General features: G+C 51.3%; 2 protein-coding genes across 3 annotated transcripts in view; both read left to right on the top strand.

The window, feature by feature from the left end:
• Positions 1-7,218, top strand: part of CRAMP1 (cramped chromatin regulator homolog 1) — a 56,991-nt gene extending 49,773 nt beyond the window's left edge. For both annotated transcript variants that reach the window (XM_073899733.1, XM_025877078.2), the window contains exons 20-21: positions 698-843; positions 3,511-7,218. In XM_073899733.1, the coding sequence (XP_073755834.1) occupies positions 698-843; positions 3,511-3,675 (311 nt within the window). In that variant the 3' untranslated portion in view covers positions 3,676-7,218. The remainder of the gene's footprint in view (positions 1-697; positions 844-3,510) is intronic.
• Positions 7,219-7,597: 379 nt separating this feature from the next.
• JPT2 (Jupiter microtubule associated homolog 2) lies at positions 7,598-22,433 on the top strand. Its single transcript, XM_025877230.2, has 5 exons — positions 7,598-7,708; positions 12,185-12,333; positions 17,072-17,214; positions 18,982-19,030; positions 19,711-22,433. Exons 1-5 carry the CDS (start codon positions 7,665-7,667, stop codon positions 19,896-19,898), a joined length of 573 nt encoding a protein of 190 aa, XP_025733015.1. The 5' UTR covers positions 7,598-7,664; the 3' UTR covers positions 19,899-22,433.
• The last annotated feature ends 845 nt before the right edge of the window (positions 22,434-23,278 follow it).

Genomic DNA, 23,278 nt, shown 5'->3' with positions numbered 1-23,278 from the left:
TTTTTTAAGATTTTATTTATTCATGAGAGACAGAGGCAGAGGGAGAAGCAGGCTCCCAAGGAGCAGGGAGCCCGATGCGGGACTCGATCCCAGGACTCTGGGATCCTGACCTGAGCCGAAAGCAGACGCTTAACCATCTGAGCCACCCAGGCGCCTGCACCCAACATTCTTTCGAGAGTAGCCAGGGCGTGTGTGTGGTGGTGGAGGGGGATTGGCAGCCCTAAAAAGGGGTAGTTTTACACATGAGCCAGGTCGGCACCCGTGTGGGCACCACGCCTGGAGGCCCAGATTGATGCAGGAGGTCTGGGTGGTGCAGGGGAGGCAGCACCGACAAGGGTTTGCGGAGATGGAAGTCACGTAGACCAGTGCAGTGTCTGCAAAGTCAAATAGAAATTATAAGAAATCGGAACCACTTCATACGGCGGCAAGGGTGGTGACCCGGCAGTGGGATGAGGCAGGGCTCCCAGGAGAACGAGGCCGACTCACACGTGCTGCACGGAAGACTCCCCAGGGCTCTCCACGTGAGAGGGGCCAGGGACCACACAACGACTCCATCCAAAGCCCTGTGGCTGCACGAGTGTATGGGTAGATGCCTGGAAGGGGCCTGGCAGGGCCATCCACACGCAGCCTGCGGGGTCCTCCCCTTGGACCGGTGCTGGCAAGCCGGTTTCAGGATGTCTTCTCCTTCTCTTGGCAGCAAGCTTCATCTCCCCAGAGAAGAGCCGGAAGATGCTGCCAACTCCTGCGGGGACCCACAGCGGCACCTCCCTGCTGGGCCCCAGCTTGCTGGATGGCAACTCGAGAGACTCGTTCGTGTCCCGGTCCCTGGCTGATGTTGCTGAGGTAGGCGCGCAGCCTTAGCTCTGACTTGACCAGCAGCCCGCCTTCTGGAGGTGGCCGGATGCCTCGGGCGGGGCCCTTGTGTTCTTAGAACTCCGAGTTCTCCTGACCGTGGAAGCTCTCGCCACCGTGGGCCAGCATTCGTTCCCAGGTGGCAGCAGATGAGGGACGTGAGGTAATAGCTCCGCGCTGGAGGCCTCGGAACCTGGGAAGCCCTGGAGTCGGTGGACTACGGGGCCTATGCTGGTGGCCAGCACAGGCCTTGGGTCTCTTCTTCCCTTCAGCAGCTTCGTGACCTGGGGCAGTTAGTGCCTCGGTTTCCCGGTCCGTCTGGGGCTGCTGCTGATTTTCGAGGAGGACGTGGCTGTTGTGGGTGGTACGTCCTCCATGCTGCCGCCTGACGGGCAGGGAGGCCTTCCAGCTGCATCTCCCTGTGTGGTGGCGTGAGGCTGCCGCCTGTTGAGCTAAAAAGTGGCTCGGGGTGGTGGCAGACTGTTGACGTGGAGGCGAGACTTGGTCTTTGATGCCCCTCGCAGTTTTTTCACTCGGAGCCGCCCAGGCCTCCACCCCACAAGGAGCAAGTGTGTCGGGGAGCAAGTAGGACTCATGAGGACAGGGGCACAGAGCGCAGCACTCTGAGAGAGACTGCGGTGAAGCATGTGCGTAAGAGGGAGAGGATTCTCCATAATGGAGAACCCCACTCCCTCGGGTGGGCCTAGTTCTGTTGTCAGAGGCCTGGAGCAGCGTCCCCCAAGTACTGCTTCCCTGGGACGTGCCGGTGTTAGTGGGTCTCTCAGATTTTGTAGTCAGATTCCCCACGGGGCCCTGGATCAAACAAAGCTCACCGCTGTTTCCCCCAGATGCCTCAGCTTTCCCTTATCCTGACTGGCATCTGGAGTTCTGAGGAACTCATGGGGAGGCTTCGGAGAATTCTGAGCTGAGCAGTGACACAACTAGAAATTCTCCCCAAACAGAGAGACAGACCAAGAAGCAGCAGCACACACCCTCCTTGCACGCTACAGCGTTTTTCAAACCACTCGTGGCTGTGATGTGACACAAGAAGCCCATCTTTCCCCTTCGTGCGTGTGCGTGTGGGGGTGTGTGTGTGTGTATGCTTACAAACCCTCGGCTTCTATGCAGACGGGCCTGCCACACATATCTGGAGACAGCTCCTCAGGACGCTGCCGTTCCTGGGCAGTCTCCAGGGCAATGGAAGCAGTACCTGGGGCTGTTACAAGTGCAGACTCGTGGGCCTGCCCCAGGTCCACCCCAGGCCCACACCAGGTCCACCCCAGGATCACCCCAGATTCACCCCGGCGCACCCCAGGTTCACCCCATGCCCACACCAGGTCCACCCCAGGCTCACCCCAGATCCACCCCGGCCCACCCCAGGCCCACCTGATGGGGTTTGAACAGAGTGGGCGGTCATGAGGGGTGGGTGGGAAAGGTGGGGCCAGATTGGCCCACAGTGATAGTGATGGAAGCTGATGATGGGCCTGTATGGGGAAGACAGGCAGTAATTGCTCTGCTTTTTGTTTTGTTTTTTTTTTTTTTAAAGATTTTTATTTATTTATTTGAGAGAGAATGAGATAGAGCATGAGAGAGGGGAGGGTCGGAGGGAGAAGCAGACTCCCCGCCGAGCAGGGAGCCTGATGCGGGACTCGATCCCAGGACTCCAGGATCATGACCTGAGCCAAAAGCAGTTGCTTAACCAACTGAGCCACCCAGGTGCCCTGCTCTGCTTTTTGAAAACAAATTTCAGTTTCAAATTTTCCATAGAAAGCTTAAAGTTTGTTTACTGAAGTAATCTCTACCCCCAGTGTGGGGCCCGAACTCATGACCACCAGATCATAAGTTGCACATTTGTCCGACTGAGCCAGCCAGGTGCCCCTGTCATGAAAGCTTAGAATCCGGTTTGTGCCATAGCTCTACTCAGAATTTTCTGAAGGCTTCTCATTCGTTTGTCATGTCCTGCAATTCTGTAACAAATACTTACCCAGGGCATACTCTGCGCCAGGCACTGCTCTAGGCACGAGTAAACAAAACCACGGCCCCATTCTTGTGAGCCTTCCACTTGAGCAAGAGGCAGACGGTACACTCTGAAGACAGACTTTCATGTATCTGTCCACAGAATAACCTAACACCTGATGCTCTGTTGTACACACTCTGGTCTTTACCCTTGCTTTCCTTTCTTGGCCTGACTTGTCGCATCTGCCAGCTCTGTTTCTTGAAGAGCCAAAGCCCGTTCTCGTCTCAGGGTCTTTGCATTGCTGTTTGTTTTATGGGTATGTGCTCCCTGGCCCCGGGGCAAACCCCACTCGCTTCCTCAGCTCCCATGTCCTTCAGGCCACCCTGCAGTCTCTGCACCCCACTGTGTGCCCTTTGCCTCATTGCTTATTGAGGGTCCACAGGTCTGTGCTGGGCACCACCACTCTGGCCCAGTGGCCCATGCACCAGGCCCCCGGTCGGCTCTCATGCACACTTGTCAAAAGAGGGAGTGTTCAAAAGGACAGAGGGGATTCTGCAGTTCTCCCGAGAGTCCTGGGCCGGTGTCACATGGCTCATTGATTGGGGTTCTAGTCTTCACTGGTCCACTCACCTCCCACTGAAGTCCCTGCCGTGGTGGCCAGCTGCCCGCTGACGCCTTCCCTCATGTCCTCTGTCCCGCAGGTTGTGGATTCCCAGCTGGTGTGCATGATGAATGAAAACAGCATCGACTACATATCTCGATTCAACGATTTGGCCCAAGAACTGTCCATCGCCGAACCCGGCCGCCGAGAGGTTCTGTTTGATGGCAGTGGAGGTGGCCCCCCCGTCGGTGACCTGTCCCAGTGACCAGACCTTGCCTCTGCTAGGGCATCCTAGAGGCTGCAGAGGAGGGCTGGTGGTCCTCCACTGCGGTATATGTAGCCCTCTCCAGGCTAGAGAAAACAGAAATCCAGCCCAGGACCCCCCAGAAGACGGTCTGAGCAGAGAACTCTTTGTGCCCCAGAACAGATAACATGCAGGAAGCCGCATCCCGATGGGGGCAGAGGGCCGCGGTGGCCCGGGAGGTGAGGACAGGTTCTGTCGGAGGGCCTGTGTCAGACGCTGCTGTGGCATTGGAGCCGCTCCCTACCAGCCATGGGATAGCGCTTGGCAGCCGCGCTTCCACCCCCCCATCACCGTGTTGGACGTTGCAGTGGGTTTTCTTTCCAAGGGAAAGGAGTGGGTGTGCAGCGGCCGCGGCCCAGGGAGTCCCAGCCTCCCTGCTTTCTGCAGGGACACTTCCAGCCACCACTGCTTTTTTCTGCCAAACCTATACACCTTTCGGTTGCTTTCTCTGCACATGACGGGGAAGCACAGCTGGGCATGGCCTGGGCTCTGCCTGGTAGGGTCTGCACCCTTAGCGGACACTTGCGAGGACGCTCGGATCACAGGGCAGCGTCCCTCGTGCCATCACCTCAGAAACACTGACCCTTGTCTAGTGCATTCTCCCACCTGGAGGTTTGTTCTGATTGACTTAACGGGAAGGAGGAGAGAATCCTATTTTGTGCAGCTTGTGTGGACTTTTAGAAAAAAATCCTGCTTAAGTGGTTGGAAAAAGGTTTTCCTTATGTTTTGAGAATTAGGAGACGGTGAAGAAGAGAGTTCATGGTTTCCTTCCTGTGTTGAAGCCAAGCCTTCGGCTGCGAGTCCCTGAACAGCCAGGGGGCTAGTGGCTGGCCGCCGACATGTGCGGCCTTTCCAGGGAAGGTCTTCACCTCTTCAGCGTCTCCTCTTCCTTCCACCGGCTTCCGTGCAGAGTCCACCTGCTGCATACATTTCCTCCTTCATGTTTCCTCCCATCCCGTGGTCCTCTGTTTCTCTTCTTCCAGCGCAGGGAAGTTGAGCAAGGCGCAGACCCTGAGTGCAGTCAGAGCACGCTAAAACCACTTCCCTCTCATGTGCTCCTGGGGCCTCCTTGGGTGACTGTTGGTCATCACCGCCGACGGGTCGGTGCCCAGACTGGAGCTGACAGGGCTGCTTTGTTCTCAGCGTTGGGAGGCTCAACAGACAAAAGCCCATCCAGCCCCCCATTCATTGGGGCCAGCAGCCAGTGCTATGGTGTTGGTCAGGTAGTAACCCGTGAGTCACCATCCCACCTGCTGCTTCACCCTCCACCTGCGGCTTCTGAAATCCACCTGAATGGAGGACAGTTTCTCTTTCCTCTTCCCGACTGGCAGTGGAGTGGCAGCCACCCAGGCCAGTCCCAGCCCTCTGCGTGGGCTTCTCTCCCTGTCCATGATGAAGAGGTGAGGCAGCATGGAAAGGAACAGAAAAGGTCTTTTGTGTGTGCAAGCAGAGGGGATGCTCCTGGTCCCAAGGTCTCAGCAGCCAGCTGCAGCCCCTCCAGGCTGTAGGCCGCGTCATTCACCCTGACCATGGAGGAAAGAGAGGGCAGTGGGGCCTCCAAACAGAGGAGGTTCCTTCCTTCATCTCAAGTGTTTCAGAGCTCTTGCCTGTAAATTTCCTTCTCTCAGGTCTGGTTCTAGGTACAAACATCACTAATAAGACCCACTGTGGGCAGCTCTTCTGGGCTCTTACAAAAAGTCCCAAAGCTCTGGAGATGTGTAAGAGAGGGACATGGTGCCCCTTTATTAAGAGGGAGCATCGTTTGAACCAGAGTATCTTTAAACTAGCTTGTATAGCAGTCCATCTATTAGCTCCCTGAACTTAGCACCTTCTGGAAGTGATATCAGTGGATCTCTCTGGGCATCTGACTTTGTTAGGTCTGTAGTAGGTGAGGACACCAGGCCAAGTGTAGGCCACTACTAACTTGGTAGTACTCCCATTGTGGGGGACCAGAGATCCCTGGTACCATTACAGCATCGATGCTGGGAGCAGTACCTCATGGCAGTGTGTGCGCTGCCGGAGACTGTAGGAGTCCTGAGCTGCTTTCGTCAGGGGACACCCCGAGTCTAGCGGGTAGGCTGGCACGTTTTCAGTGATACCTAAAAGGAGGAAAACTAGAGATTTGGGATCAGCTTTTGTATGCTCTTTAGTGGCACCATCCACTAGGGGCTTAACCAGACTCCATCTGGAGTGTCATCCAGGGGGGAGGTGGGTTAGGGAGGACAGTGGACTGATTCTTCTCACCTGTTGCAAAGCTGACATGATTCCAGAGAATTCTGCCACTTCCACAGCAACCTGACAGGTCTAAGCATTTGCCGTGTTAAGGGAAAGAGGCATCATTAGTAGCATCCAAAGGGTGAGTCTTTTTTCCTCCCAGCCTAAATGAATATATAGGTATAAAAATAAGCAGCTATTAAAGCCTAGAATTTTCCAAAAGATGAAAGCAGAGAAACCTCCCTCTTCCTGTATCTTGCTCTGCCTATCCCATGGAAGTCGTAGTCTTGGTGTACATCTGTGACTTTCTTCGTGCATTTGAGCATGCTGTGGTTAAGACCAGACCCGTTCCTCAGAAAAGTCGCTCTAAAGATGTCTGGGGTCTTTTTGCTGATTCAGCGTTTGTAAAGCTAGAGACTATCTCTGGTCTCCAGGGAGTTGCTTTGGCTGGTGATGAGCTTAGAAGGTGCAGCTTGTGACTCCAGTAAGGTCGGCGAGGACGTCACCCTCAGCTCTATCTGCTAGGTGCCGAGTACTTGCTCAGGGGGTGGGGTATTTGGAAACAGTCCATCCACTGATCTTGCTTTCCCATATCTCCAGCTGCTTAGCATTGGGATCCTGAAAAGGGTGTCCTTTTCAGTGGAATAGAATCTTTTAACTAGATCACAGCATGGAATCCAAACTTAAGCCAAGAAAAGTCATGGAATAAAAGACACTGGAAGCAAGTAGAGGAGGAAAGCAGCAGTTGCTGGTGTTTTTGTTTTTAAAAGACCTTGAGATCTTTCAGATGAATTTGTGAGAAAATAGGGCACTTTGTCTTAAGAAAAAAAGGAAGAAACCCACAGCGAACCTGTCCTGTGATTGGTGACTCACGTGAAGCTCAGTGTTCAAGGCACTACACGGCAACCTGGACCCTGTGTTTTGTAGCGGGACAGCGGCTTAGAGCTTGCAGTCTGAGCGGCAGAACTCACCGCGGTTTCCTTTAATAATCGTTAAGCCATATCATCTGAGGTTTTCGGCTTGTTTGAGATGTGAATTTGTTTTATAGATTATAAATATACAGTGTATGTATAAAGCAGAATGCCTGTCCTTCCTGATTATTTTTTGTACCATATTGTAAATTATATTATTTATTCTTTACCAATTTTGGGAATAAAAGGTGTTTTGGTTATTTAATATAATAAACAAAAGCTGTTAAACTTCTTATGTTTAAATTTCCAGTTCAACTTGTAAATCTGTTTTTATTGTGCATAAATACATACTAATACTTGATCTAATACTTATCGAGTGAGCCTTGTTTCCTTCGCGGCGAGCTCGGCAGTGGCGGCTCGGCGCCGCCGCCTACAGGCCCGGGCACCTCGCGGGCGAGCAGCGGCCACCGGCGTTCCCCCGGGGTGTGCCCGCGACGCCTGGAGGCGCTTCCGGAGTGCGCGGCTTGCGCCTGCGCAGGGAGTCCGCTCGGGGCAGGGCCCGCCCCCCCTGCAGCCCTGCTGCCCATTGTCGGCGCCCGAGGCCTGAGCGGCATCAGCTCTCACCAATCGGCTGCGAGCGCGGCGCGAGCCTTGCCGAGCCTCTGCCCCGGTGGGGCGGGCGCACGGCACGGCTCTGCGATAGGCTGCGGCAGCGTGACTGGCATCGACGATGTCCAATGGACGCGGGGGGGCGGGCCTAGCGCTGCGTGGGGACGGGCGGAAACTTCCGTGCGGCGGGCGAGGAGGCGCCTGGCGGCGGGCGACATGTTCCAGGCCCCGGAGAGCGACGGCGGCCGGGCGGGTTCCAGGTGCGTGGCGGGCGCGGCCACGTGGCGGGCACGGGTTCTTGGTGACCTCACAGAGCCGCGGCCTCCTCGTCCCGGTCCGAGAGGCAGGCGCTCGGGCCGGACGCGCTCCCCGCGCTGGGCAGGGTCTGGGCGGGAGGCCCGAGGCGCGCCGCCCGCGCTGCTCCTCCTGGGCCCACGTTCCCCTCCGTGTCCAGCGCGCCTGGAGACGCTGGCCGAGCGGTGTGCGGGGCTCCTGCCGGGAGCCCGGGACCACACGGGTGTGTGGGGATGGGCCCGCGGGGTGGGGGTCACCGTCTTGGGCTCCCTCCCGGGTATCCGTGGGGCCGGGCGCGGCGCTCCCCTAATGCTGGGGTCCCGGTGCGGCTGGGCGCCGCGCTCCCCTAATCCCGGGGTCCCCTGTGCGGCCGGGGGCCGCGCTCCCCTAATCCCGGGGTCCCCTGTGCGGCCGGGCGCCGCGCTCCCCTAATGCCGAGGTCCCCTGGGGCCAAGTGCTGACCTACCCTGATCCTATAGTTTGGGAACCAGGCCCTATCCTCCCTGCCTTGCTGATGGAGAACCAAGCTGATTGCCAGTAATAGAAGCAGAAATCCAATTGTAGGTCTCCAAACTGTAGGAGCCACCTTACCTTGTAGATTTCGGGGTTTTTTAGATGCCCACGAGTTTTCATTACTGTAATACTCTTTTGTCCCCCAGCCTTGCCCTAAAAGTAGAAAATGTGTATTTGACACCTGTTGAGGTAAATACTCTGTCGAGTAGGTAATAAGTGAAAGAACTGCTTTGACTTGCTGAAAACTCTGTTAAGTCTGGGGGAGTCAGATCAGTGTTCAGTAATACACCTAACTAATTAGTCATCAGACCACAGAACAATGACTAGCAGTCACACACCTCTACATGTGCACTAATGGGAGCCAGAGGTTTATCCCAGAGTGTTCTGTAAGTACCGTGGACTGACGCCCACACCAGCTGGGCAGGAGCCACTTCCCAGCTCTCTCTTCCTCTTTTCCGCTGGGTTCACTCCATTCACTGGAGGCCCAGTGAACGAGACCGTTCATGAATAAACGCCCTGATGCTGGTGTTGTACTGACTCTTGGAGCTGCGGAGCTGTTGGGCTAAAGGAATACTCCACACTTCTTAGGGGGACTTGTGTTGGAGAGGGTATTAGGGAAAGGAGAAAATTTTTCCTTTTAGGACATTGAAGAAGAAAAGCATTCTTCTCGGCTGGATGATTTACATGTAATTGGAAACTTTTGCTTGGGATCAGTCAGATATTTTGTGTTTCCACAGCCATCTTAAAGGGATTGATTAGCTGGACAGGCCTTGTAGGGCCTCACATCTTATTTGGCTTTTGAGGGAGGGAGTATGGTCGTGGCTGTAAGACTGCCCCGTTGCTGGGATTTCTCTTTTAAGGTCCTACATCTTCTGTTTTCTTGCTGAGGGATTATCTTGTGTTAAAGGGACTCTGAACTGTCCAAGCGTCATGCCTGAGCCATCCCTGATCTGAGGTCCTCCCTTTCAGCTGTAAAATGTACGCCTGTAAAGGATTTATCCAAGTCTCCCTTTTATTACTGCTTCTCTCCAAGTGTGCCCAGTCCACAGGCTTTTCTGAAACACAGACACCACCTCTCCGAGGGAGGCTCAGGACCTGGAGGTGAGAGTGGTTTTTGTTTCCCTACCTCAGCTGGTGCCATCGTCCCCTCGCGCTATATCTGTGGCTCTTTGTCACCAGCCCTCTGGCTCCTCTTGTGTACTAAAGTGTCTTCATTAGACTATTGTGAGGGGTAGACAAGAGAACAAGGTCATTGTAATTGGAACGTCCCCCACGTTGTCTGCTCTGAACTCACTCGTATTCCCATCTTCTCTGTAATTTGTGTCCTAGAGATAACTGCTCTTGCTGGTGAGCCTGGTGAAGGCCACACTGAGCATTGTTGTGGGTTCTATTTTTATCAAAAGAACCTCTTCCACTCTCAGTTCCCTTATTGGAGACCTTGCTGGGGCAGCTTGTGTGATTTGCATGACTGCTACAAGGTTGGGAGACCCTAGCGTCCACGCCGTTGCCTTCGGGATGAAGGTGTTGCTGTCCCTTCTCAGGTAACTTGGCCACTATGCACAGCATTCTTGGTTGCCGTTTCTCTTCCCTTGTTTTCAAAGTAAAATAAAGTAAAATTAAGAAAAGTACACAGAATAATGTAATAAACACTGTATTTCCACCACCCAAAATTAACATTTGGTCATTTCAAACAACTCTGGCTTACGTACTTTGCCCCAAGGATACCCTTCCCACACAGAGACCACAGACTCCATTTGGACTTTGACTCCTCCACAGAGATCTTTGGGGTTCCAGCAAGACCCAGCGCCCGTGGCATCACTGATGGGAACACTAGAGCCCCCTGCACCCACGGCGCTGGCTTTCCTGGCGAATAAAGCTTCTCCAGACGCAGGACTTGCTGTCACCTACCTTTCTGTGCACAGGGTCTGGCACCGGCTTCCGGCGACAGGTGCTCAGGGGCCGTGCGGATGGGTTAAACCAGGGCGTGGGGCAGAGGGGATTGGGAGATTGCAGGGATGCAGAGTGAGTCCTAAGAGCTTTGAATCCGGACAAGTCTGCTTCAGATTGGAGCAGGACCTGGGGGTTTGAAAGCAGAGCTGTGTTTCAAGTAAGTCTGTAAAATAAATTTTTAATTCAGCAGGAGACTTGATGTTAAATTCAGTTCAGTTCTGAAGATTGCAGATCCCCACCCCACTTTCCAAAGAGATGGCTATGGAGGCCCAAGCATGTTGGACCTGCTGTAGCCAACCAGGAATACAGAGAGGAATACAGAAAATGTCACTGTGACCGGGGCTGTGTGACCTGAGGACTTGTTAACACCTTTCTAAATTGTGGTTATTAGGGTTTTGTTTTGTTTTAATTTTTTCTCAAACTGAAGTATTTTTTTTCCTTCACCAAATCATTAAGGAACTACTAACTATTGAGTAGGCATCCACCCTCCCATTCCTCTCAGGCGGCCAGGGACTCCGCGCCGTGTGGGAGCCTGTCCGAGGGGTCTGCCTGCCCTCGGTAAAGCGGAGGGGTGCTTTCTGCAGTCTTCCTTGCAGCTGGAGAGTCTGAGAAGTCACTTCGCTTTAAATTGCAATGAATGATCAGCTCCCTCTCTCCTTCTTTTAAGGAAACAAACAACATTTCAGATTGTCCTGCTCTTGTGAGCGAAGCTGTGGGCTGTGTTTGTGTAGTGCGGTGGCTTTTGGGTGGCGCGGAGCTCCGCATTTCCATCTCTTTCTCCGGGTCCGCAATCATAGCCAGTCCTGTCGCTGAGGACTTGGGAAGGAGCCTGGGCCCCTCTCCGGTTTAGAACTGTTTCAGTAGGGCCCTCTCACCTTTAAAACGCATCTTTAAAATCTCTGTGAGTGTTCTGAAAAGATGCACATGACTCCAGCATGTGACTGCTCTGCTGGAGTAGTCTGAAGTCCTGGGGGGTCGGGGCAACGCTTTGTGAACATTTAATTCTTCAGTTATTGCCATAAAAAGTGACTCAGCGCCCTGGTGTTCCACATCTGAAGTGTTTCCTGTAAACCTCCAGATGGTACGTGGCCGTTTCCCCCCAGTCGAGACTTGGGGTGGATGCCGCTGTTGGTGGCTGAGTGGGCGGGTGTTGGGGTGGCGGACAGGACCCCTGGTTGCGTTTGTTGGTGTGAACAGTGGTGCCCGCAGGTGTGCCCTCTGATCTTTCTGATGAGAATCCGTTGGTTTTATGGGCCTTGAGGACTGGAGGTGCTTATCCTAGGGTGGCTTCTGCACATTGATCCTGACCCTGAGAGCATAGTCTGAACTCTGGACCCGGACTGTCCGGGATTTGTGTTCTGGTTCTGCTACTTCCCACATGACCTTTCTTGTGATTCTTTTCTGTCTCAGATTCATTGTCTGTGAAAATAAGGCCTGCCCGAGAGGGCTGCTGTGTAAGGTCCTTGGAACAGTAAATGCAGATAGTAAGCACTTAGCAAATGTAAGCTATGGTATTAAACAATCCTGAATATGTTCACAGTATTGTTTTACTTTTTTGTATATATATATTTTTAAGTAATCTCTACACCCACCATGAGGCTTGAACCCACGACCCCGAGTTCAAGAGTTGCACACTCTACTGACTGAGCTGGCCAGGTGCCCTGAGTGTGTTTGTAGTAATAAACACTATTGGGTACTAATTAAAATGAGCATTAAACTTTACTGAATGTGGTTCAGTTTCCACATTGTTTTAGGGAAAATAATTTTACTTATGAGAGGATCACAGGAATAATTTCCAAGTATGTACATTTCTAGAGGGTTTTTGGTATAACCAAGATATACAAAGAGAACTTTAAGGGCAGTGAAGGTTTGCTTGCCGTGTGGCTGTCTGTAGACCAGTCTTGCCAGTGCTAAAGAATCGTGGTGTGTCATTCAGCGAGGTCAGCCATCAGTGACTCATGCTCAATCTGTGCTCCTAGGGCCATGAAGCCCCCGGGAGGAGAGGCCAGCAATCTTTTTGGAAGTCCAGAGGAAGCTACTCCGTCAAGCAGACCCAATAGGATGGCATCTAATATTTTTGGACCAACCGAAGAGCCTCAGAACATCCCTAAAAGGACCAATCCTCCAGGTATGGGCCTTTGTGAATCGTCAGTCCTTTGGCCTCTGCATGTTCTGTTTTATGCTCTTCTGATAACATTTTTTATTTCTTTGCATTGACCCTTTCACTTGTTTTCTGGTAGGTTATCCCTTGCTGTCAGAGTTCTAGAACATAAGGACAATTTTGTTTTGGTTTTTTTCTTGTTTGTTTTTAAAGATTTTATTTATTTATTAGTGCACACAAGCAGGGGGAGTGGCAGGCAGAGGCACAGGGAGAAGCAGACTCCCTGCTGAGCAGGGAGCCTGATGTGGGGCTCGGACCCAGGACCCTGAGATCATGACCTGAGCCGAAGGCTGATGCTTCACAGATGGAGCCACCCAGGTGTCCCCAGCTCAGTCATTCTTGACTCCTCTTTCCTCTGTCATTGGACCGTGGCTGAGTCCAGGCACTGAGGATACAGAGGCAGATGATGGGATTCTGGTTCCCACCAGGGAGGTTCTCCCAGTTTTCTGATGGGCCCTTGCAATTCCAGAAATTGTGCGCAAGTTGTGCATTTAAACATTTCTCTTAGGGAGACTATTTTGATTCAGATTGTCAATGGGATCGAAACTCTAAAAAGGATGACTCAGTCCATATAGTTCTTTAATGCTTATCCCACATTCCAGAAGTCACATGGGGAAGAATCTTAGAAAAATCTTTTTCTTGGCTGATAGACTATCTAGTTGAGCGACCGTATGGTGATAGTTAGCTGAGGAGCTCTCCCTTTTCCGTATCCCCAAGGGAAAACGAGGTTTATTCCTGGAAGATTCTGAGAGGCCGGACACAGGGGTCAGTATTTCAGGCAAATAATAAATCCAACAGAACCAAAGTTAGAGCTGCTCCTTACCCCGCTGTAGTGACCAAACCCAGAGGAACAAAAGCAGTAGATTCAAAAGCTAGTTTTGTGTTTGGGTGGTGGTTTTTTGCTGGAGAGGATGGGTGGAGGGTTAAAGTTTGGGATATAAAAGAAGCAGGTGGTTCTTAAAAGTGAGGAACATTCTCATCTGTCCAGCTTACAGGTGTGGGGCTGGAGTGGTCAGCCCCGAACATCTTTGTAGCGGCAACAGCAGAATAAGTACTGTATGTTAGCTTGTGTACCTATAACTGGCTGCCAGCTCAACAGAGTGTATCTGGAGCTGCCCCTGGGTGTCAGGTTCTCTGGAAAGTTTGGCAGCTTGGGGCGGTGCTGCTCTGCAGACCCTCGACCTCATCTGATTCCCCAGCGGGCAGCCTGGGCCCCTCTAGACTGGAGAGATAGAGAGCCTCTGTGTTGTTCGTGGTCACAAGATGTGGCAACGGCCACTGAACTCACTCCCTGTGCTGGGTTCCTGCTTCTCCTGCTGTTGTTGTTTGGGGTCTGTTTTCTGGCCTGCCAAGTGGTCTTGGCAAACAATCTGATGAATTCTCAAGGGAAGGCTGAAAGGGAAAACTGCCAGTGTGCCCCCCGCCCCCACCCTCCATGGACCCAGGCTCCTGCCCTCTGATGAGAGGGCCTGATTGAGAAGTGTGTCCAGGATGGGGGGCATGACTGAGCCGTGATCATCACTGAGCATTTGCCAAGAATTGTCATACCCAGTGTTTCTTTACCCTTCACGCACGGGCTCTGCTGGTTGCCTGGCTCACATCTCTCCCAAATTACTCTCCCTGTTCTAACACTGATGGCGGAGATGTATGGACAGTTCTGTATTGGCCAGGGACTGGGCTCAGTGCTTTCCATGTATTTGTTTGTCCCTCTCTCTATCCCTGGGAGGTAGGTGGGGGGGGGTGCCCCTTGACAGAGAGGGAAACAGAGGCTCAGGGAGGTTCACTGCTACACCCAGTTGGTGGTGCAACTAGCCCTTGGATCCCCGTTTGCCTGACTCCAGAGCTCATGCTCTAAACATACCTGAAAAATCAGTTGGGGTAAGTTTTTCGAAATGGAATTGCTGGATCAGTTTAAAATTCTGATAGACACTTCCACCTGGTTGTGAGAGGGCCCCAGCATGCACCACCATGTGTGCGAGGCTCGCTCCCCACTCTGCCAGCACGGTGTCTGTCTTTTGCAGTTTGGTTCTTACAGAAGCCTATCTTAGGGGCGCCCGGATGGCCCAGTCAGTTAAGCGTCTGACTCTTCGTTTTGGCTCAGGTTATGATCTCAGGGTTGCTGGGCTTTGCACTCAGCATGGAGTCTGCTTGAGATTCTCCCTCTACCCCTGCCCCTCCTGCTTGTGTGTGTGTGCTCTATCTCGCTCTCTCTCGAAAATAAATCTTTTAAAAAAGCCTATCTTGAGTTTATCTTTATGACTAAATTAAACATCTTTTCTTTCTTCAGAGCTGAGTTCATCTTTCAGGTAAAATGTTGACTAACAGACACGCAGGCTGATTCCTCTTTATAAAGTACAAAAACAACTACATTGTTTAGTGTTAGACATACATACAGTAGTAAAAATATACCAACGATAACAAGTTTGTGGTCTGCAGGAAATGCAGGTGTCTGGTGACCGGGGGTGCAGGGAAGGACACCCAGGGTTCTGGGAGCCGTTGTGCTCTGTACGCTCTAGGTGGTAGTGACCTGGGTCGTCTTCGTTATTTGTGATGATTATGTCTTAGGAACTTTTGTGTTATGTTTCATAATTTAAGAACAGTTTTTTAATGAGCAGTGTCTTTAGCCAAAAACTTCAAATTGAGTTACTTTTCTTTTCTTTTTTTTTTTTTAAAAACCGAATGCACATTTTTAAGAGAATTTACTTGAGCCTTTGTAGCACCACCAGAAACGGCGCAGTGTGGTATGAGCTGAAGCCATGGTTTCTCCACTTGGTGGTGGGGGATGTTTTGTTGATAGCAGCCCAGCAGCATCACTGAAGGCTGACTCTGCCAGCTACTGCTCTACCCACTTCATGTGCGTTTACTCGCTTATGTCACCCATGGCCCTAGATCAGTACTCTTGTTACTTATGACCAGTTGATAGATGGAGGCGAGAAGGTTCGAGCCACTTGCCTGGGCTCAGAGTTGGCAAGTGACCACACAGGGGCTCCACCTGGCGGCCCAGCACTGTGCTGTGTGGGCATCTCCAGCCCAGGCCTGTGGGTCCTGGGAGGGTGTGAGGTATGTGGGCACCAAGATGACACGAGTGTGCAGGCATCTCCTGCGCAGGCAGCCCCGCATATTCTTGACCCTTTCTCCTGCTCCAGAAGGGCTCTTTCCTGTGCTCTGTTCCAGTCCTCACTGAGCTTGCACTCGGTTTATCCCCACAAGGCTGCGCCCCAGAGGCCACTCTGTTTTATAGTCCGCTCTGGCTGCTGGGGCCCTCAGGATGGTTCTGAAGGCAAGTGAGAGCACGAACCGCTGATGGAGCCCTTCCTCGTGGGGCACACGGGGAGCTAGATGTCCAGGTTGTTCTTCGTACTCGTGTGTCTCTGTTAGCGGCAAGGGCGATTTTAGCCAGGAAGTGACTGCCTGCCACATGGGCTCTTGAAAACAGTAAGAGAAGATCAAAGCTCTGAGAAAGGACATGCTAAGCAGTCTTGCATCCCACAGCCCGTCCAGCCCTGGGTCCTGTGCACACAGCCCCCATGGGGAGCCACAGTCAGGGACGGGGGATGGAGTGAACATTTTTCTGTTCAGACACAGGTGAGTGAGAATACCCCCTCCATTTATATTAAAACGTTGCACACTATAGATTGTCTTCTTCCTTTTTTCACTGAGCAGTATATACGTCCAGGAGATGCTTCTTTATCAGTACGTGGGAAATAAAGTGAACATTTATTGAGCATTTGTGTCCCTGGCATTGTTCTAAGCATTTGATGTGTGAGCTACGGTGAGTCATTGGAAGGACCTGCGGCAGGTCCCTTTGTTCTGCTCTTTCTATAGTTGAGCATCTGGGGGCACAGAAAGGCCAACTAATTGGGTGTGTGGTCGTCTAGCTAGTTAGTGGAATGCGTCTTCGTTCCTCTTGTAAGATTATAAGTCCTTGGTGCCCCAGGGCCGTGACTGGCGGCCCACCTCCATTAGCACAGCTCTCCACGGAAAGGTGCCGGCATTTGCCAAGTGAAGAGACGCCAGCTGGTGTTGTGTGGCTGCCGTCTTTCTGCTTAACAGAGGCATTTGGGCGTTGACTTTGATGTCTGGCCAGACTCATCAGCTTATGAGAAGTTACATGTTAGATGCATATTTTCATTACGGCTCATCATATCACTTAGAGTTGCACTGTAGGGTGTTGTGTGTCTGTAATATGCTGACATACCTAGTTGTCCCTGGGAGTTCTGGCCAGGATGAGGTCAGAAGAATGACTAATAGATGTTTTTTCCAGATTCCAGGTTTGCCGTGAATATGGTGTGTTAAATTCATTTCTATCTATCTGGCCTAAAAGTGCAACAGCTATTTGCTTTTAACATAAAGAACTTTTTATGGGTTTATGAAGAAGATTCTTCAACAGGACAACATGACAAGTTCAAGGTTAAGGAAGTTCTAAATGGGAAATGCTGTTTTATGCCATCTTATCATCTTGCTCTAGAGGCCAGCCCAGGTCAGCTTCCAGAAATGAAGGTCCCAACAGGCCCCCGATAAAGGGGTTCGTTTTGACGTACATCTTTAGGAACCCTCATCAACCTGATCGCCCCTCCTTGTTGGCCTGAACTAGGGACTGGCACTGGGGTGTCCCTGTGAGGGGAGGTCTCTGAAGTAATGAAGGTGGAGGGTGGCACCCAGTGGCTATTCTGGGTTGCTCACTGTTACGTAATTATTTCTACAGGGGGGAAAGGAAGCGGTATCTTCGACGAATCCATGCCTGTGCAGACTCGACAGCGTCTGAACCCACCTGGCGGGAAAACCAGTGACATTTTTGGTTCCCCAGTTGCTGCCACTTCACCTTTGGCACACCCAAACAAACCCAAGGTATGGGCTACATTCAGGTAGCAGACGTGAAAGTAAGAGAAAAATTGAGCTAAGTACCCCTTGGAAAGGCTCTAAGGCAGGTGTGGTGTGTGACCAGGAAGAGGCAGAATGGGTAACGTTGGTTTTGCTGAGTGCAGTCCTTAGTCACGGAGTTTCACAGATCCTGAGTCAGCGGAGAAAGACACTCCAGTCTCGTGATGAATGAAGCCTGGGGACACTGGCCTTGGTGTGCAGGTAGAGGCAACTGCCCCTGCCGGTGGGCTGCTCCCCTCTCTGCCCTGAGGGCAGGGAGGCTCTTCAAAAAATTGAACATCTCATAAAATTTCACTATTTTTTTTTTAAGATTTTTATTTATTTATTCATGAGAGAGAGAGAGAGAGGGGCAGAGGGAGAAGCAGGCTCCCAAGGAGCAGGGAGCCCGACGCGGGACTCAATCCCAGGACTTTGGGATCATGACCTGAGCCGAAGGCAGACGCTTAACCATCTGAGCCACCCAGGCGCCCTCACTATTTTCTAAAGTCTAATTTGTGGCTTGGAGAATGCTGGAGGACAGAGTGCAGTATCTGCTAGCGTCTCTGCATGCAGTGTGTCTCGGGGGGGTGGGGGTGGGGCTGCTGCTGAGGGAATTTTCCTTTTATAGGGGTACTCAGCCAAAAATGGAGACGGAATAACGGAATTCAGATATCACCATTTTGCTGACTTGTAATAAAATCCTGGATCTCAGCAATGAGCATCAGAGGCTAACATCACAAAACGAGAGACAACCAAAAATATATGTCCTTACAGAACATCATAGCCCACCTTTAAATTCTTGTCAAAAAATCAGGCCCAAATCAGACCAACCCTCATATTAATTGACACCACAGGGATTCGGTCTGAGTAATACAAAATGGAGGACTTCACGTAGCAGTCATTAGAGGGCAATCAGTAATCCTGATGATTAAAAAGAGATTTAAAAAATACAGTCCTTATCAGCACCTGGGTGGCTTAGTTAATTAAGTGTCCAACTCTTCATTTTGGCTCAGGTCATGATCTCAGGTTTGTGAGATTGAGCCCCACATTGGGCTCTGCGCTCAGCAAGGAGTCTCCTTGGGATTCTCTATCTACCCCTCCCTCCCCTCACCCCTAAAAAAGCGGGGGAGGGGAAGAATACAGTCCCTATCAAAGTCCTAACCATACTGTTTGGTTTGTTTTGGTTTTACTTTATTTTTATTTTTTTTAAGTGGAAAGACCTATCCTAAAATTCATAGGGAATCTCAAGGGACCCTTGGTAGCCAGACAGCTTAACAGTGAAGAACAGAGTTGGAGAACTCTTACTTCCCAATCTCAGAACTGACTACAAAGTTCTAATCCGAACAGTGTAGTGCTGGGATCATGACCTGAGCCAAAATTAAGAGTTGGATGCTTCACTTTCTGAGTGCACCGCACCCCCCGCCAGGCACCCAAAGGACATTTTTAAATTGGAATATTTGTGGGTAATCGACATATCTGGGATTTGCTTTAGAACACTCGCCCAAGGGGCAGAGGGAGTGTGGTTGGAAGTGTGTGGCTGAGATCTGGATGGCAGTGAGCGACCGTCACAGCTGTGGCAGGCTACGGGGGATTCATGGCACTGCTCCCTCCGCTTTGCTCATGGTTCAGAATGGCCACAGTAAAAGATGTTGAAAGGTTAAACATAAACCCATTTGTGCCCTGATTTTCATCATTCATTTGAATGAGGGTAAAATGTCTGAATCACATACTGACCTGGGGTTTGCCTCGTTGCAGGACCACGTGTTCTTGTGTGAGGGAGAAGACCCAAAATTGGCCCCTAAAGGTGAGTTGCTGTTTTCTGTCCCTTCCACTGAGTGCTCTGCTCTGGGAGAGGTGCCGGTACACCCCCAGAGGATGAGCGGGAACATTCTGTGCCCCTTCCAGGCCTGCTGACAGAAACAAACAAGGTCACATTTGTTGCCAAGATTATACGTAGTATTTGAAGAAGGCCAGGTGCTGGGCATCTGGCTCTGAGCCCTGCCTCGCTCTCCTAGCTGGCTCTGCTGCGGGTCACCACTCCCTCAATTGATAACCAAGACACATGGGCATTCATTCATCTAGAAAGTCCAAGGAGGAGTGTCAGCAAGCCTTGCCTCACCTTGTTAGATCCCCAGTTGAGATGAGCTCCTTCTCTTCCTTTTCATGTTCAAGTTGAGAAAGTGGTTATTTATTCTTGAGGTGGCAGAAGGGGGAATGGGGTCCCACAAGCAGTGTAAAGTAATCGGCTTATTAGGAATTTTATCTAGGAGTTTATAGTACAAAGCCCCAGCTTTGGCCCAGTTCAGGAACGGCCTCCGCTAATCAGTCTTCTTGGGACAAGATGGAGGCCTGGCTCTGTGCACTCCTCTTTTCCCATCATGCCGTGCACTTTCTGCTGGCTGCTCTGGGCCACAGACTGTAGGCACAGCTTCTCTGTTTGGTTTGTGGCCTCTAACGGGATGGCATGCCGACTTTGTCCCACAGCCTCAACGAGCTCGTTGCCCAGAGAAGAGCCCGGTGAGAAGGGAGGCCCTGGAGAAGCGGGCCGCGCCCAGCAGCCAGTGCCCATGCCCACGGGGGACAGCCATGAGCCCAGGTTGGGCCCACGGCCGCGCTCTCATAACAAAGTCCTCAACCCTCCTGGAGGCAAATCCAGTATCTCCTTCTACTAAGAGGGGCTGCTGCTTCGTCTGTAGCCAGACAAGAACCCGGAGAGATAGGATTTCAAATACTATAGTTTCTTTTAGCCCAAAGGAGCCAGGTGGGGAGAGGGTCTGCTGTGTATCTGAAGCCGCTGCTCAGGCCCCACTGCCGTCGCAGAGCCGGGGGGACCTCACCTCCAGACTGCGGGAGACCATTCTTGGTGGGGATAAGATGGGACTCACTGTAACTGCGCATGTGACGGGACTCAACAAGGGGCATGGGGGCAGGTGGTGCGAGGCCACGCTGAGGCCTGGTGGCGTGGGGCTGCCCATAGTCTTGCCATACTGGCGCTCTGCTGGCCGACCTGGGGTCTGGGGATCACGAACACAGTAGCAGAGTTTAAGTTTAAAGCGTTGGCAAGAAAATAAGAAACAACCTGTGTGTTGCTGTGGGCTAGAGGAGCAAGGCACAGACCAAAACACTACTGGTGGGGACTGGGCGTCTCTGGCTGGCCCCACAGGTCCTCACCCCATTCACCACGGGACCGTTTCCATCCCTGGGACTGCCTCTGCGGGCCCCCGGTGCCTGCTTTCCAGTCAGCCCCAGTGTGGTCCTCTGCACGCTTCCTGAGCCACCTCGGTTGCTTGTCCTCGGCAGCTGTCAACAAAAACCAAAAAGTCATTCTCAGTCTCATGCTTTATGGAAAGATTTTGTGCCCTGATCCTGTGAGGTACTCCATTTCTGCCATCTAAAACCTTGGCCAGATCTTACGTAGGAATCTCTGCCTTTCATTCCCAAGCTGGTTTTGCCGTGAATTGTTCCTTCTTTTCCTGAGTGGCCACCTGTCTAGGCCTTTGCCCTTCTCCAAGGGATGCAGACAGCTCCCTTGTCAAACCACAGTTCTTCCTGTGGGCAAGCCCCCCCTACCTCCCCCCCCCCCCGGCTCCTGCAGCTGTAGAACTATCCACATGCATCCAGGCAATGGGGTGACTGAAGTCCTTCATGCGTTTTTACTCCTGTTGACAGTGGGAAGAAGAGCTGCTTCAGAACCTTAGGTTCTTCGGTTTGAATCTTTAATAATATCTAAGAAGCTTTTCTAAAATACCAGCTTTACATAAGTGACTGTTGACTCTGCCCTGTTTCTGACAACGTTTCTAGGAAAAAGTCAGTTGCTCAGGTACAAGCAAGAGGAAGAAACTTTGCTTAGCTGCTCTTTATAAAGCTTTGCAGAACCTCTGGACTATACTCAGTTTCCAGAAGGAACCTGGAGACCTTGGCCCAGAAAATTAAGTAGTTTGACATCGAAGTCTCAACTAGCCGATTCCATGATGCTTGTCGGCACAGAGAACGAGCTGGCCAGTGCGCTGTTGCTTCGGTCCCAGCAGGCAGAGTTTCTCCCGGTTGGCCCTACAGGGCTCAGTCTCAGACCTTGCACCTCACTCATGTTGGACCAACAGTTAACAGAGGACAGGCTTCAGGTTGGGGTATATCTTGGTATGAGAGCCTACAAAGCTAATGCTAGGTACTAAAAATACCTGCATCGTGACTGAAATTTAGAAAAGCAACAATGCTGTGTTTCATCGTACCCACAGTGGCCTAGACACTTAAGTGCCTGCAGGAGCTATCTGCTTGAGCTCCGCCTCTTACACCTGGCACACTGAGGGGACCTGCACGTGGCTCTGTCAACCAAAGACCGTTTGTTTTCCCCCTTTCAACTGCCCTGTTCACTTGGGAGGCAAGAAACTCTTTCCATGTGACTCTCTCAAGTACTTCCTGTCTCCACCCTTCAAATGGCCACTTATAGGAAAGTTGTTTGGAATTCAGAGCATTTTTTTCCCCATTAGAAAATGTCATAAATGGTCGTTAGGGTTTAAGCCCAAACACACTAATTTTTGCTTAACGCAATGTTCTCATGGTAGAAGTGAACTTCCATTTATGACTATGTTTTGTTGTGGTTTTTAGTATGCAAGAAAATGATCCATGGATGCCAAATTGGATTGCCAGGAACCCTGACATTGTACTGCTGGGCCCTGTAGCTTCGCCCCTGCCCTCGCTGTCCACCCAGTTCTGTCCATCAGCGGGGATATTGGGTGGAGATGGGGAGCAGAGGTGGGGATGCAGGCAAAGGAGAACTGTGCAGTGCAGACAGATGCCCTGCCTTCCTTCTCTCCCCAGCCTTCCCTCCCTGGGGCTGTAGAAGTGGGTTTAGAGTGCCTGGTAGTCTGGTCACTGTGAAAAGCAGAAGAGGACTTCTGCTTCTGTGAGCCAGATGGAGGTGGCCATTTATATTTGGAAAATGCTCTATACATCGGGGACTGCCTGTATTTGGAAATTCATTAACTCAGCATCTTGTTCTCAACCTGTAAGCTGCATTTTGAAAATTATTAGTCTGTATTTTTATTAAGCCTTAAAACTTTTATGTGCATTTGGTGCCAAATTTTTTCTAGAGCTGTATCAAAAACAAGAAGCCTGTACTCACATCAGAATGTAGTTTTGATAGGGGCATTTTGTTTTTACAAGGCAGGATTGGGTATAACCATTGAATTAAACTTAGCAATCATGTACTCGAAGTCTTTGCGTGTCAGTTCTTTGTGTGCATGTCCATGCATGCTTTCCTCAACATCCATTCTCCACGGTGCCTGAGCCCTGCTCCTTTCCTTACAGCTTTTCTCTGGTGAAGGGGTTTGCCTTTTTATTTTTTTTCCTTCCGTTTAGCCAGAGGATGCCCAGGATGCCCAAACTAATCTTCTCAAAGATTACAGATTTAAGGTTTTAAGATTTGGAAAGCAAAGACTTAGCTTTGAGTAGAATGAGCAGGAATATGCCAGAATATGCCAATATGCCAGTTTCTGTAAGCTAAAGGTAATGATTCCTTTTTCTTCTACACCATTTGTTTTCCTAAAAAACTGAAGGTATTGAACTTGCCCCTGAGTGGACTTTGAAACTCCAGTAACAGACCTCAGTAATGAGTAGATGAGGTGCTGTTTTCAGTTTGTCCGTAGGTTAAAATCCTATAGAGAAAGCACATATTGAATATCTTTTCCTCTTATACATTAGGAATTTTCATATGTCCTAAAAGCAGACAATATCTATGTGCATTATGTGGATCTAAGATGATGAAACTGCTCAGACCCTTGGAGACACACACACACACACACACACACGCCTGCCGCATAGGCCACACAGCATTCTTCCTGCTGGACCAGGGCCAACACCAGAACAGCACACACACACACACACGCCTGCCCCATAGGCCACACAGCATTCTTCCTGCTGGACCAGGGCCAACACCAGAACAGCACATCAGAAAGAAACAGAGGAACACCTGCGGGGCTCGGTTGGTTAAGCTTCCAACTCTGGATTTCGGCTTAGGTCATGATCTCTGGGTCTTGGGATCAAACCGTGCTTC

Source organism: Callorhinus ursinus, unplaced genomic scaffold (assembly GCF_003265705.2).
Source record: "Callorhinus ursinus isolate GAN/ISIS: 27379988/994484 unplaced genomic scaffold, GSC_fseal_2.0 scaffold13, whole genome shotgun sequence".
Lineage (NCBI taxonomy): Eukaryota > Metazoa > Chordata > Mammalia > Carnivora > Otariidae > Callorhinus > Callorhinus ursinus.
This window is presented reverse-complemented; position numbering and strand designations above follow the sequence as displayed.

Bases quoted from the DNA above. Each gene is read 5' to 3' on its own strand.
- JPT2 (XM_025877230.2), top strand. From the start codon at position 7,665: ATGTTCCAGGCCCCGGAGAGCGACGGCGGCCGGGCGGGTTCCAG. The intron at 12,334-17,071 runs GTATGGGCCTTT...TTATTTCTACAG, and splicing joins TAAAAGGACCAATCCTCCAG to GGGGGAAAGGAAGCGGTATC. The intron at 17,215-18,981 runs GTATGGGCTACA...GCCTCGTTGCAG, and splicing joins CACACCCAAACAAACCCAAG to GACCACGTGTTCTTGTGTGA.